Here is a 16,161-nt window from a genome sequence, read left to right on the forward strand (position 1 = left end):
ACGGATGGTTTAAAAGTAGGAGCCTTGAACGAAAAACCCAAGGGCAGGGAGTCGTCTAAGAATGAATAAGGGGATGGAGGTTGCGGAATGGTGTAAGGGAAAGTGCTCTCGTCAAAAGTGACGTGACGAGAGATTAAGACATTACCGGTGGTAGGGTCGATACGCCGATAACCTCTAAAGTCGGGGGGTATCCGAGAAAGATACAACGAACTGACCGAGGGTGTAATTTATGGGGTTGAGTGGCAGATGTGTTCGGGTAGCAAGCACACCCAAAGACAGGTAAGTGTTCGTACTCTGGGTGGCGAAGGTAAAGGACAAAAGTGGGTGTGTAAAAGTTGAGTCTTTTGGTGGGAAGTATATTATGAAGGTAGACGGCTGTGTTCATTGCCTCCACCCAAAAAATAGGTGGAAGGTTTGCGTGGATGAGCAGAGTACGTATGATGTCATTGAGGCGACGAATCATACGTTCCGCGCGGCCGTTTTGAGAAGAGGTCTGAGGACACGCAAAGCGAAATAATAGCCCTTGTTGGTATGCAAAATTTTTAAAGGCTCGGTTATCAAACTCCCCCCGAGGTCACATTGAAACGTTTTTATTTTTCTGTGAAACTGGGTTAGAATAAGTTGGTGAAATTTAACAAATGTGGGGAACGTTTCTGATTTAAATTTTAACGGATAAACCCACACAAAATTGGAAAAATTATCAATTAGAACCATATAATACTTGTAACCTGATTTACTTGTGACGGGTGATGTCCACAAGTCGCAATGAACAATATCAAACGGAGCAAACGTAAAAGAATTAGATGAATAAAAAGGTAAACGTTTACTATTTGATAAACGACAAGAGTTGCAAACATGAGATAAATGGTTCTGATTACAAGAAAAAATAAAATTGCGACTTAATATATTTAAAACTTCAGCGCCGGGGTGGCCAAGCCGATCATGCCAAGGTTAAGAAGTGGAGGCGAGAAAAGTAGCTTGTGGTGGAAGTTGTGGAGGAGTGAAAGGATAGAGATCCCCGGTACTGTTGTGGTGAGACATCAATCTTTTAGTTTTGAGGTCCTTCAAAGAAAAACCAAACGGGTCGAGACTAGTCTTGGTGCTGTGGTAGTGGAGTTGGTGTTGAAGCCAATGGTGTTGGAGCTGGTGTTGCAGCTGGCATTGTTATTACTGGTGGTGATGCTGCGGTAGTTGGCACGATTGTTGGTAAAATGTTGGTGGTACAGGAGATGTTCCTGTCGTTACTCTCGTTACTCCGGCTGTTGGAGAATCTATTACCGGTGAAAATAGTGATGAAGAAGATAGTGACGATGATGATGAGGAGGAGGATGAAGGAGAAGATGTGATGGATAGTTATGACGAGTCGGATGAGGATGCTGACGACTCTGATGGTGGAAATAAAGATGGTGGTGATGGAGGTGCTGGTGTTGGTGGTAGCAGTGGAGCAAGTGATCAATCTGCTCCACATGATGATGTACCACGTGATGATCTGTGAACTACTGATGCTGCCAAGGAATTAAGAGATCGGGATGCTGCTTTGGAGGAAGACTTTAACTCTGCTTTTAACGTTGATGAAATTACAGGTATCCAGCCACCAGTCAAGGAAACAGCAGCTACCTCTGGTGTTGATGATGACATCAACTACTCTCCAAATCCAGGTACGCCTGATCAAGAAGCCAGATATCAAGTTCCTGTGAGTGATGCTTGTGAGTGATGCTATTGTTGCGCTTCCCGCAAATGTTGCCACCGTTCCCAAGAAAAGAAAGAAGAAGTGGCACCTTGTTCCAAGGTGTGCCAGCATGCATGGTAGATACTATCCATACCACAACGACTAACTCATTCTATATGCCAAATGGCATGCTGACAGTGAGTCGTGGGTAATAAGGAGAGAAAATGGTGACCTAACCTACCTGAACCACATTGAGCTGCATTCACTGTCTCATCTTGACATGAACTACTTCAGAAGAGCAACGTGAAGGTATTGGTGAGAAGAAGCTGGAAGGATGGCTCAAGAGATTTTTGCACCGGGAGTGGAAGAAAAACTACCCCAACATCAAGCTCAGCAAGGGTAGGTATCCTACTGAGATTGATCCGGTCACCAGGAAGAGACGTAAGGCATGGAGGTACAAGAAGCCTAAAGAAGGGCGAGCAACTTACCATGGAGAACCATTTTCGCCCAACATGCTTTATGATTTTGTTTGCTGGGACTTTGATAATGTGACCGGTGAAGTTGTTATTCGATGCCCGAGCATGCGTCCTCTCCGTGTGTTTGATGAGCACGAACTGATGGGTCTCGGTAAGGATGATTTGATGAACCTGTACAACCATCCTTTGCACACAATCGAAGACATCAGCAAGCCCAACACAGACAAGATAGCTGAGAAGTTCAAAAACTTTGTTCGTTATGTTGTTGACAATAAACTATTCGACAATGAAGAAGGCTTCAAGTACGAGACCGACTAAAGACGAAAGCTACAACAAATACTAAAAGACTACAGGGAGATTGTAGAACCCAATTTGTTTTGTTACGTATTTTGTATTTTTTCAGTAGTTCACAATGTATTAAGTTAACTTCGTTTATGTTGTCATAATGTTTGGGCTTGGCCCTATGTAAACAAGAGCCCATTTGCACCCAATATAATGGAAACAAGGCATGGCATACTTCCCTATAACTAGGAAGGCATGCCTATGCACATGTAACATTTTGAAAATCTACCAACTCTCACCTAACAACTGTCTACCTTATCTCTTTATTTCGATTTCCGGAAATAAAGTCAAACACACAAGATCCGAGATCTCGGTTACACACAAGTGATTTCCGCTAGCTTGTAGTGAGATTGATCCAAGAACATAGTTGTTTGATACCGTATCTAGGACATACAAACCCTAATTTGGGGAGAACCTAGCGATATTACTTAGTGATGTAAAGCATCAAAGAAAACTCGTGAGGAACTTGAAAAAGAAATCTCTTAGGTCTAAATTCAGTTTAGAAGAGGTAAATAGCAATTACATTTTTACCCTTCGTATATTTATGCAAATAATCTGAAAATCTTTATACTTTTCAGATTGTGGAGAAGCTTGTAGATATTGTTACTTTCATCCATCAAGCAATAATGGAGGATTTTGAAGAGAATGGTATTTAAAACTTATATATAAACTATTAATATTTAAGTATAATTTTGTAAAATGGTATTTTTTTTTTCTTTAGTGCCGAATTCAACGGATAATGAAAAGGGTTCTCCAAAAAAGCCAGAGACGTTAGGTGCTGCAGGTCTTGCTTTACACTATGCCAATTTAGTCACTCAAATGGACAACATTGTAAGCTGATTCAACTCTAGTTTTCTTTTCCTTTTTGGTTACAAAATATTTTTTATTATTTAATTAATTATTACAGGCAGCACGACCCATCTCACTGCCTCCTAATATGAGAGACAACTTATATAATGGTTTGCTGGGTCTCACTGCCTCCTAATATGAGAGACAACTTATATAATGGTTTGCCAGCAAACGTAAAAGCAGCTTTACGTTCACGTTTACAAGCACTTGACTCCAAAGAAGTGGTAGGCCTTATATATTTACTTTTTATAATAAACATTTTCTTCTTATAATAAATATTTAAAGAGAAAATGCGTTGCTTCAGATGACAATGCCTCAAATAAAAGCTGAAACGGAAAAAAACACTCCAGTGGCTCGTTCCAGTAGCTACAGATACTACCAAGTATCTTTTTATAACCTTTTAACAATGTTTTGTTTTAGAATTAATTACACAAGTGGTCCCCGTGGTTTGAGCAAAGACTAGTTTGTGTATTAACTTTGAAAAGTTGCATGTTTGGGGTTCGTGGTTATAATATTGTAACAAGTCTGGGCTACACACCAACTTCTGTCAACTATTCTGATAAGTATATATACAAGGATCAAAATACCCTTGAATAGCAAAAAGGCAAAATTAACAGAAGGGTATTTTGGTCATTTCATCTACACTTAACAGAAAAGTTAACAAATGTTAAGTGTTAATGCCCAAACTTGTTACAAAACTAAAACCACGAACCCCAAAGATGCAGCTTTTCAAAGTGGTGCCCAAAGTTGTTGCTTTGCCTAAACTACAGGGGGACCATCCGTGTAATTAACTTTCCATAATTTCATTAATGTTACTAATGCTTTCCAATTTTCACATTTTGTGTTTTCAGAGCGCATCAAGGTTTTGGATGGGTTGGCGAGTGGGCAAACACGGGGTAAACAATTTATTGTTTTGTGTCTATTTATTTATAGTTTCTTTCATCTTTAATCATGTAAACTTGTTATTTTGGAACAGTAATGAGTTTGGGAAGAAAACAGCAGGGAGTAATAATATTATTCGGCTTCAGACGCTTTATCACGCAGATAAACAAAAAATGGACCGATACATTCTTGATTTGATTATATGGCTTCATCGTCTAATAAGTCTAGTTAGATTTAGAGATAAGGTTCCAAAATACGCCCCGTCTCGTAATGTGTATTCAGATCCATCTAAATTGAAAGTGAATGGTAAACTACAAAGGGTTGAAATATCTTCGGAAGATAGGAAGCTTCTAGAAGAGGTGATGAAAAGGAGAATGTTGGTTCCAGGAATAAGCAAAAGTCAACAGTTTATGGTGGTCAAGCAGAAGCGAAGTGCAGTTTTTGCATCGAGTAGAAGCATGGGAAGCTCTCCCAGGTGGGAACCGGGGTATACGAATGCTGACATGTTAGATGTTTTGGATGGTTTAGATACAACTTTTTAAGCTGTTGGTATATATTCTCAAGGCCATTCATTTATAGCAAGATAAGGTACAACATCTGGAGCTGTTGGTGCGCATCGGAAAGCGATTATTTTGTTGTTATATGTGTATATTTAGTAAGTTATAAGATCTTAATTTAAGAATGTCGAGTAGTTTACTTTATTTCTTTTTCTTTTTGAGCACACAAATGATTGAATTATTATTGCCCCTGATTTTTCTTTGCTTGTTTGGTGTTAACGATGACTCTGCTCTTCTAGTCTGGGCGAACTCGACTTTGTTAGAAGAAAAACACTTGCTTTAGGCCCATAAAGCCCCCAACATTTTTTAGTTAAACTTAGAGATGCAAATCTAACTGGTTAATTGAACTGAAATCGACCCGAAATTGAAGTTGGTTATTAGCTAGCACAAGAGAAACATGGAACCAAAACCAAACCGCAATTTCTAGTGAAAGCTGGCAATGCGGTGATTTGTGTTGCTTGTCTATTTGGACCAAACAGTTGACAATCTTTATAACAGTGAACCAGTTATAGTTTGCCTAAACATAAGTGGTTATATAATTTGAGTATACTCATACATTAGGATGGAAATGAAACCCGAACCCGATGGGAAAACCCGAAAGCCGACATAAATGGGACGGGCAATACCTGACCCATTAGGGTTTGGGATTAGTTTTAAAATTTTTCGTGGGGTTGGGATTTGCAATATACCCGACTTCCCGACCCGATTACCCGATAACATTAACCCATTTACCCGATTATATACCTGATGCACCCGACATAACTTTTTATATATTTATATATAGTATGCTTTAAATATTTTAAATATATTATTTGTTGAAACTTATTTTAGCAATTATTTGAGACATTTTATTTTATGGTAATCATTATTTGTAATCGATTAGTTATATTTTGTCAAAATTCGATAGAAATCCGATGGGTTTTGGGCCGGGTATACCCAATAGGTATTTTGACAAAAACCCGATTGAAAACCCGAAACCCGATGAGTCATACATATTAACTAATGAGGTCCAACCAAAATTCCAGCCTAACGCATTATGATCATCACTTATTGTAACAGTTTACACCAGAATCAAACATAAAAATGTAAAACACACACGTTCAAATGGATTTCAAATATAAAAATTACAATAATAGTAAGAAGTAGAATAGAATATAAGGATTACATTAACAAAAGGAAAACAATTATTTATATAATAGATAAGATATCCCACAATTACTTGAATTCTATGTAGCCGCTTTTGCTCTTTTCATCTTCAAAACTCTAATTGCAATTGCAACATATATCATGTCCATGGCTACCTTAGAAAAGTTGAAAAGCTTTTGTCTCCATTGTTTCTTGAACAACAAAACTCCTATGATACCCCAAAAACCTGTTGCAAAACCACTCATTATGTCCAAGTAAAACCATACCTTACCATTTTTGTATTTGTACTTGCTTCTTGTGTTTTCATGAGGGAAGCATTTCTTTGGTAGTGGTTCACCACATAGATATGGATTATCAGCATATGAGGATGAGATAAACGTCGACAATTGACATCCTGTTGGAATTTGTCCTGACAAGTTGTTGTGTGACGGATTCAAGGACTCCAAGTCATTCAAAGCTGCCATGCTTGGTGGAATCACCCCTGTCAACTTGTTTGCTGACAAATCAAGAGATTCCAACGTCTTCATGTTCCCAATGTCTTCTGGAATGTTCCCGGTAAAACAATTATAAGACAAATTAAGACTCACTAATCCATCAAGTGTTGTTAGCCCCTTAGGAATTTCTCCAAAAAGTTTATTGCTTGAAAGATCAATGCTTCGAAGAAAGATCACATGTCCGTAACCTTTGAAGCTGAGTGCGATACCTTTGAGAACCTGCACCACATGTCCGTAACCAAACAAACCCCAATAGTTGACATCATTGTTCGCTTTCATGCCATCAAAATATTCAAAACAAGAAGGGATGGATCCTTGTAAGTTGTTTTGCGCGAGATCTAAAATACGTAGTGATCTAGATTGGCACAAAAAGGAAGGAATTCTTCCACTAAAGTTATTCTTATGCAACCTGAGGACCATTAACTCATCTACATTCCATTCAGGTATGATCCCAGAGATTTTGTTCTCACCCAAATCTAAGACCATCAAACTTCTAAAATACCCAAAATACGGGAGCTCTCCACTCAAGTTATTGTCATTCAACTGTAACCACCGCAAGGATGGGTTATAGCCTATGGGATTCGGTATGCCACCATATAGCCTATTTGAACTAAGTAGAACCATATCCAAGGGTAGACTCCATAAGCAACTAGGAATTTCACCAGTCAACCTATTTCTTGAAAGATCAAGAACTTTCAAATCTGTCCGTGTGCACAACCACCATGGAATCGATCCTTGGAAAAGGTTATCTTGCAAAATTAACATGCCTCCGAATTCATAGATAACCTCAAACACAGAATGAAGGTTCACCAAAGTACCGGTGAGTTTGTTGTGAGAGAGATCTATGATACTTATCATGGGCATGAGGCGAAACCATGTGGGAAGAGGTCCATAAATGCTAGCATTGGACAACACTAACTCCTTAAGGCTCGTTTGAGTTCGAAACCATTTTGGAAATCGGTCTTCAATCTTGCAAGAATGAAGTCGAACGACTTTTAATTGGAATGGAGGTATCCAATGAGGCGAAATATTGAAAAGCAATTTATAATTATAATCAGCATTCAAACGCTTCAACATCGAGAGGTTAGCAAAATGGTCTTCTGAAAGAACTCCATGTAAAGAGTTGTTAGAGACATCTAAACTGTAGAGTTTGGTGAGTTGCCCAATTGAATTTGGAATGGTCCCATTTAAAAAGTTTGAAGACACTGAAAACACTCTTAATGAAGTGAGTCTTCCTATAAATACTGGGATGGAACCTGTTAGTTCATTGAACGATAGATCTAATTCTCTTAAATTAGTCAATCGTCCCAGGGATTCTGCAATTGAGTACTTTAATTTATTATGATCCAAATACAACATCTCCAATGAATATGAGAGCATTCAGATACATTGGTTGATGGACCAATTATTTCTCCTTCAAGATTACTCGATGAAACAAACAAGTGTTTGAGGTTACATTGTCTCCAAAGTCCAACATCCTCAATATTCCTAAAGTTATTTCCCGAAATATCAAGCTTAAAAAGGTTAGGCATAATAGGAATTGATGAGTTCAAACCATTATATGAAAGGTCAACGGATAATAGGGAACTCATGTTTGTTAAAACATATGGAAATCTGCCTTCAATTTCATTGAGGCTGAGATCGAGGTGTTGGATGCTAGAATGTATACTTAAACTAAGATTATTGGGTGAAAGATTGATCTTTTGGATGTTACAATCTGACAAATGCAACTCTAAAACATACAGTATCATCTGTAGCAAGTTTTCAAAGCTCCATGCCATAGTAACATTATTCAATGAAAGATCAAGGGACTCTAGGGATGTCATGTTTACAAATAAGCCAGGTAGTTCACCTCTCAAATAATTTTCACTAAGATCCAAGTGTTTAATACTGGCAAGTTCTCTACTGTAATTAAGATGATGAGAACCAAGATGAGCTATTGAGAATCCACACCTAGACAAACTTAAGTTCAATAAAGAAGGCATATAAAGTAAGCTATCAAGGTTTTGTGCCCTGCTAAGATCCACTCCACTCAAGTCAAGATGCTCGAGTTTTGAGAGACTAGAGATCCATGCCATATCATCTATCATTAAGTCATTTGAGCTATCTGATGATAAACTGAGATCAAGAACCTTCAAATTGGAAAGATTTCCAATGTGATGGGGAATATTACCAATTAAACCTACATTAGAGAAATTGAGATACCTTAGTTGTTTCAAGGATCCAATGAACTCTGGAAATCGACTCCCTCGAAAATTATTTCCACTCAAGTCTAGATGCTTTAGATTCACCAACTCTTTCAAACAAGAATTCAGCTCATGACCATCTAAGTAATACCGCTCATCATAACGTAAGAAGAAGCCATAACTAACACCACCTAAACTGTATTCTTCAGCAAGCAAGTTGCTGTATCGATCAACTAAGCCATAGTTTTCCCTGTAATAGCTTCTGAGATGAAGGCTGACAACCCTTCCACTCTTCCAGTGGTATTGTCACAACCGACTCCTTCCCACCTACAACAATCATTGCCTACCTCCCATGATGAAAGCATTCCATGGTCATATATTATGCTTTGTTTGAACTTGACAAGAGCTAGTCTCTCTCGCTCATAACAAGAAGCTCTTGTGAGATTTCCAACACCCACACATTTATGTGCGGTCGCCATTAAAAAGATAAATATGAAAAAGAGAGAAATTCCCAAACCACAATGAGTATTCTCCATGTTTCAACCCAAATATTACTTTGAAGGTTTTATAGAAATACTGGTGTAGGTGATGGAAATATTGATTATCTTGTGCCCACACACTATTTTTACTTATAAATCACTAAACGATCAAGTTACTGGTCAGCGGAGACTTGGAATTCATTGTGATCTATTCCTCATGGGCCATGCATGAGCCACATAAAGCCATATATGGTTGACCCTAAGTCTTCACAGTACGTGGTCCACAAGGTTTATTCTAAGTAATTTCCTTTTGCGTACCACAAAGGTACAAATCAATATTAAACTTGTAAAATGCGTTTCTCCTTTAGAAAATACTACGACTTACAAAACAATTGTAATATACCAAATGTATTAAAAATGAAAGACTTAAGTGACGCCCGGTTTAAAATCTGGAATTTATGAATGGATCAGTCAATGGCTAGATAATTGTTACTGTGTTTGATCCTAGGGCTGTAAACGAACCGAACGAACACGAACAAGGCCTTGTTCTTGTTCGCTAAGGAAATAATATGTTCACGAACACTTACCAAACGAGATTTTACGTTCGTGTTTGTTCGTTCATTAAGGAAATGAATGTTCATGAACGGTTCATGAATACATGCGAACACTAATAAAATCAACAGAGACTAGAGATTTAGACCAATGCATTTATCAATGTGAATAATGAAAGCCAATAAATGAATCGAACGAACACGAACAAGGGCATGTTCGTGTTCGTCAATTTAACTTTAAACAAACACGAACACTTAATCGAACAAATATTTATGTTCATGTTCGTCTATTTAAAAAATGAACATCTGTGTTCGTTAAAGTTTGTTTGTTTAAACTCTAAATGAACAAAGATAAAGAACATGAATGAACATATATGAACAAATGTAAATGAACACAAACGAACATAAATGAAAACACTTAAATGAATACAAATTAACAAATATAAAACCTTTAAGTAGATGACAGATCCAGATAATATTTAATTATTTTTCTATCAATACATAAATGAACATAAATAAACAAACATAAACGAACGTTGATGAACATAAATGAACGAACGGAACATGTGTTCATGTTCGTTTGTTTAATTAAACGAACCCAACTTTTTTGTTCATGTTCGTTCGTCTATTAAATAAACAAACTTCCCGCCGAACGGTTCACGAACAGTTCACCGAACAGTCGGTACGTTTACAGGCCTATTTGATACAATAATTATCTCCACCATTTGAAGGCAGTTCTCTGCAGGAGATTGTGATGGTCTCTGTTTTTTAAAGATATTTCTAGGTCTACTAAGATGTTTAATACAATAATTATCTCCTCCATTTTTAATTTTGAAGGCAGTTTCTTTTTTTTTTCTGTATTTATTCTCAGTTGCATCTGCATTGTGATGAGGTGAGCCAAATTCAGAAAATAATATTTCTACAGAATTCTAGGTGGTTAAATTCTATTGTTACCGACTGAAGTGAAATAATCCACTCTCTCTTAACTTTAAGGTACGTTTATCAAATCTGGATATGTTCCAAGTGCCTTACAAATATAAAAGCACAATTACAATATATTATTTGTTGAAGCATCGTACAAGCAGTGAAAAGGAAAGTAATTACTTATCGTAGATATATTAATCTATAAACACTTAGTTTCTATGCAGCCTCCCTTCCTCTTCTTCTTTTCAACTTCAAGTTTCTAACATTGCAACGTATATCTTGTCCATGGCTACCTCAAAAACATAAAAACATGAAAAGCTTATGTCTCCATTCTTTCTTTAACACCAACACTCCAATAATACCCCAAAAACCTGTTGCAAAACACACTATATCCAAGTAAAACCATAACTTGTTCAGCTCATTAGCATTTTCATCTTTCTTCTTGCTACTTGTGGTTGGTGGCTTTTCACGGGGATAGCATTCCTTTGGCAGCGGTGCACCACAAAGATTTGTGTTATCAGCATATATTGATGGATCCGTAAGTGTCCGCAACTGATTTCCCGTTGGAATTTGTCCTGACAAGTTGTTGTGTGACAAATTCAAGTGACTCAAGAAATTCAAAGCTGCCATGCTTTGAGGAATCACCCGTGGACAACTCGTTTGCTGACAAATCGAGAGAAAATAACGACTTCATGTTTCCAATAGTTTTTGGAATGCCCCCGGTAAAACCATTATAAGACAAATTGAGACCAACCAATGCATTAAGTGCCATCAGCAACGCTTCAGGTACTTCTCCAACAAGTTTATTGCTAGAAAGATCCATGCTTATGACAAATTCAAGGGCTTGTTTATAGTCAAGTGTAGTACCTTTGAGGACCTGCATCAAATTTTGGAAACTAGACACATGGAAATGATAGTTATTAAATTGATCCTCTAATTTCATGGCATCCAACTATCCGAAACGATGAGGGATGGGCCCCGTTAATTTGTTGTGCGCGAGATCTAAAATTTGAAGTAGTTGAGATTTACTTTCAACTTGCTCTTGCACACCAATATAAACTTCTTCTTCAGCATATTCTAATTTTTTTTTTTTGCTAGTAAATTTATCATTAAAATCAAAACGATGAAATTATTCTTATGCAACCTGAAAGCATTTAATGTTGTAATTTTTCTCCAATCTATTCAGGTTTGTTTCCTGAGATTTTGTTCTCACCCAAATCCAAGAATACCAAACCTTCAAAATACACAAAATCTTGAGGAAGCTTTCCACTAAAGCTATTGTTGTTTAATTGTAACCATTCCAAGGATGGATTAAGGGCTAAAGGACGTGGTATGACACCAGATAGCCTATTTGAACCAAGCACAATCGCTTCCAAGGACGTATTCCATAGGCACCTGGGGATTTTTCCAGTCAACCTATTTCTAGAAAGGACAAGAACTTTCAAGTATGTCATTTTGCACAACCACCATGGAATCAACCCTGTGAAAAGATTATTTTGCCAAAGTAGATCACCTCCTAATCCGTACCTAACCTCATATATATATATATGGAAGGTTTGCCTAAGGACCGGTGAGTTTGTTGTTAGAAAGATCTAATACGCGTATCATGGGCATGAGGCGCAACGAAGTGGGAAGAAGTCTAGAAATGCTAGTATTTGATAACACTAATATCTCAAGTTCCCTTTGCGTTCGAAGCCATTGTGGAAATCCATTTTCTATCCTGCAAGAACGGAGTCGGATGGCTTTCAATTGGAATGGAGGTATCCATTCACGTGAAATATTTAAAAGCAATTTAGTATTAGAGTAGGTATCCAAGCACTTCAACTTCGAGAGGTTAGCAAAAAGGGCTTCTGAAACCACTCCTTGTAAAGAATTGTTAGAGACGTCTAGGAAATGGAGCCTTGTGAGTTGCCCAATTGAATTTGGAATGGTCCCATTTAACAAATTTGAAGACACTGACAGCACTCTTAATGATTTTAGTTTTCCTAGTGATACTGGGATGGGACCTGTAAACCCGTTAACATTCAGATGCATTGTTGTTAAAGATGTTAATTTCCCTAGAGCTTCAGGTATTGAACCCGTCAGTTCATTCCATGATAGATCTAAGCGTCTTAAACTAATCAATCTTCCAAGGGATTCTGGAATTGAACCGTTTAATGCATTCTCATATAAATCCAAAATCTCCAATGAATTTTGAGAGCATTTAGATACTTTAGTTGATGGCCAATTATTTCTCCTTCGAGATTATTGCGTGAAACAATCAACTCTTTGAGGTTACAATGTCTCCAAATTCCAACATCCTCAATTTGCCTAAAGTTATTTGCGGTAATATCGAGCTTAAGAAGATTAGGGATGACAGGAATTGATGAACTCAACTTGTTAAATGCAAGGTCAAGGGATAACAGGGAAGTCATGTTTGTCAAAACATATGGGATTTTGCCTTCAATTTCATTTCGGTCAAGGTGCAAGTGTTTGATGTTAGAATGTGTACTAAAATTAAGATTAGTGGGAGAAAAATTAACCTTTTGAAGCCTACAACTTGATAAACGCAACATTGATATAGAAGGCACCATGTTTAGCAAGTTCTCAAAACTCCATGTCGTACTAACACGAGGATAAACGTAAAAACCTGAAAGATCAAGGAGTGCTAGGGATGTCATGTTACGAAATAAGCTAGGAAGTTCCATGAAACCATTTTCACTAAGATCCACGACTTTGATGTTGGCATGCTCTCTACTTGAATTAAGATGACGAGAACCAAGATCAACCATAGAGAGTCCACAATAAGACAACCTTAAATTCATTAAGGAAGGAATAGAGTAAACCAAGTTGTCAAGGTTTTGTGTTACGCTAAGATTCATTCCAGACATGTCAAGATGCTCGAGTTTTGAAAGGCCTGAAATCCAAGCCATGTCATATGCCATCAAACCTTGTGTGTTATATGGTGGTGTACTGAGATCAAGAACCTTCAAATTGGAAAGATTTCCAATTTGATGGGGAGTATTACCACTTAAACCTGTAGCAGAGAGATTTAGATACCTTAGTTGTTTTAAGGATCCAATGAACTCTGGAACTCGGCTTTCTTGGAAATCATTCCCACTCAAGTCAAGATGTTTTAGATTCACCAACTCTGTCAAACAAGAATTCACCTCATCACCAACCAAGTAGTCATCATTACTCAAAACTCTAACAAAGTCTTCAACATCTAAGTAGCTGTCTTGATCAAACGGAGGATAACCTTCAACATCCTCAGCAGTAGCTGACTGCTGAGGAGTGCGTCGAATGGGCGCGTCACGCCGCCCCAAGCGGTGCGCTGGGGGAGGCCATGGCCAGCTACCAGGAAGGTAGGCTGTCCAACGAGCTCCGAATCCTCCTCGCCCGGATGCAGCCGCGCGTCGAGCTACTTTGTCGTGAAAACGACAAGTTAAAGACGGCGCGTAGCCTTGAAGTGGCTCAGGCGCGGGCTATCCGGGAGGAGAATGCGAAGCTTGCCGCCGTTGCTGCGGAAAAGGAGAAGGCCTTCAAGGCCCTTGAGGTTGACGTTCAGGCTCGTCTCGAGGCCCGTTCCAAGGCCGCCCAAGCTGTTAATGAAGAGCTTCGGTTGGCTAAGGAAACTGCACGGAACGCAACCGAGAGGGCCACCAAGGCTGAAGCTGCTGCTGAGCCTCTACGCATCGAGAATGAGGAACTTAAAGCCAAATTAGAGAGGCTCCAGCAGGCTCATGATGCCTTGGCCATGGAAGATGCCAAGAAGCTCCAAGAGATCTTGGACCAGAGGGGGGTGCTTGACCACACTGAGCGTAAGCTAAAGGGCGTCGAAGAGGCTGCAGCCAAAGATGTGTTGCTTGCCAACCTTACAAAGAACGAAGCCGAACGCGCCCGTAATGAAGCTCAAGCTGCCCTCCAGGAGGCTCTGGTTACCAAGGAATGGCTTCTTCGAGAAGCGTTGTCGCAGGTATGCGCAGTTTCACAATTTCTTTACGCTTTTCCTTACACTGAAGAGTTTTTGATATACTTCTGTTTTTTAGGTTGTGCATCGGGTGTTCACGAACACATCATATGACGATGCGACTAGCGCAACCCTCAACGCTTCTCATGAGGATGGGGAAAAGGTTGGCTTCTTGCTTGGTCTAGGGTTTGCTGAACAAGGCATTCCGCCTTCCAATTTCCCTCTTTACAATGTGGATACTGAAGCTGCGTATGACCAAGCAGTGAATCAGTATGCCGCCTTCCCGCATCCGGTGGTGGAGAAGGTAAACGAGATTGCTGCTGCTGATGATGGGCTAACTATCCTCAAAGCTTTCCTTGAACCGCCACACTCTACTGATGGTGCGGGTCCAAGTGGGAGTGGTCCTGAAGCTTGATACTTTAGATCCCTTTCCACCATTAGAGTAGATTTTTATGTTTGTAGACTTCTAATCTTGTATGCGGGTATGTACCCAGCACTTCTTGTAATGTTTGAATGTTGATGGAATAAAGATTATTTGTTAATGCCTTGCCTTGCTTATTTCGCGCATATTTTGTTTTAACTTAGCAATTTCTTGAGTACTTAGATAAGTTAACTTTTCAACGTGGCAGATAATAAGTTAAAGTTGTGCTTCCTCTTTCGTGATTGTGCGGATAAGACCGTCACTTTCACTTAGTAGGATGGCTAAAATTTACCTATATCTGACATGCGTGGAAGTTTTCCTCATCTTTTCCTTTGAAATTTTCTAAGTGTTTTGAATAAGTTAACCTTTCGACGCGCGGTTGCCAATAGGTCAATGTTCAGTTTCCTCTATCATGATTGTGCGGGTAAGACCGTCACTTTCATTTATCGGGATGACCAAACTTCACCTATAGCTGACCTGCGTGAAGGTTTTCCTTAGAAATTTTTACCGTTTTATGTGTTTATGCGGGTTTTGCCGCCTTCCACACGCAACGACTTACTTCTTCCCATGTTTATGCGGTGAATACCGGCATCAGTGTGGGAAGTTCATAAGTATAAAGGTAAGGCTATCAACACAACGTGATAAAGGAGAATCATTTCCATTAGAAGTGGCTCTAGGCCTTTTCTTTACAAGTTTGGAATTGATCTACATGTAACATTTGCGTAATTGAGCTCCGTTCCATGTTCTTGGGATAGGAGTGTCATCGAGCCTTTCGAGCCGGTATGCGCCTTTTCCCAAAACTTCTTTGATAATGTACGGTCCTTCCCAGACCGGTGCCAGTTTTCCTGGGCGCTCTTGGTTTGAAGCCTCGTTGTTACGCAATATGTAGTCTCCTACATTGGAGTTGCAGAGTTTTACCCGCGTGTTGTAGTACTTTTGCATTTGTCGCTTATAGTTTTCTTCACGCGCTGCGGCTAAGTCTCTGCATTCCTCGGTTAGCATAAGGTCTAACCGTCTTTCCGCATCATTGTCTTCTGGCTGAATCAAGACCCTTGGTGAGGGCAAACCAATTTCGACTGGGACCATGGCTTCAGTGCCATAAGTGAGGCTGAACGGGGTTTCTCCCGTACTGGCCTTTTTCAGCGTCCTGTTTGCCCAAAGGACGTGTGGAACTTCGTCTACCCAGCCGGATCTGTGTTCCCGGAGTCTTTTCTTTATGCCTTCGACGATGCTTTT

General features: G+C 39.1%; 2 protein-coding genes and 1 pseudogene across 3 annotated transcripts; 1 reads left to right on the forward strand and 2 right to left on the reverse strand.

Moving 5' to 3' along the window:
- The first annotated feature begins 3,443 nt into the window (after positions 1-3,443).
- Positions 3,444-4,860, forward strand: LOC143560729 (protein PSK SIMULATOR 2-like; annotated as a pseudogene). Its single transcript, XR_013140174.1, has 4 exons — positions 3,444-3,560; positions 3,641-3,718; positions 4,188-4,232; positions 4,313-4,860. The product of XR_013140174.1 is annotated as a protein PSK SIMULATOR 2-like (transcript).
- A 1,141-nt stretch (positions 4,861-6,001) lies between these two features.
- Positions 6,002-9,080, reverse strand: LOC143560730 (receptor-like protein EIX2). Its single transcript, XM_077048969.1, has 3 exons — positions 8,884-9,080; positions 7,770-8,821; positions 6,002-7,671 (listed from the first exon to the last, which is right to left on the reverse strand). Exons 1-3 carry the CDS (start codon positions 9,078-9,080, stop codon positions 6,002-6,004), a joined length of 2,919 nt encoding a protein of 972 aa, XP_076905084.1.
- Positions 9,081-12,708: 3,628 nt separating this feature from the next.
- On the reverse strand, positions 12,709-13,467 carry LOC143560732 (receptor-like protein 54). Its single transcript, XM_077048970.1, has one exon. It carries the CDS (start codon positions 13,465-13,467, stop codon positions 12,709-12,711), a length of 759 nt encoding a protein of 252 aa, XP_076905085.1.
- Between the last annotated feature and the right edge of the window lie 2,694 nt (positions 13,468-16,161).

Source organism: Bidens hawaiensis, unplaced genomic scaffold, assembly GCF_021521415.1.
Source record: "Bidens hawaiensis isolate Kalapana, Puna unplaced genomic scaffold, B.hawaiensis_p1.1 tig00020431_1, whole genome shotgun sequence".
Classification (NCBI taxonomy): Eukaryota; Viridiplantae; Streptophyta; class Magnoliopsida; order Asterales; family Asteraceae; genus Bidens; species Bidens hawaiensis.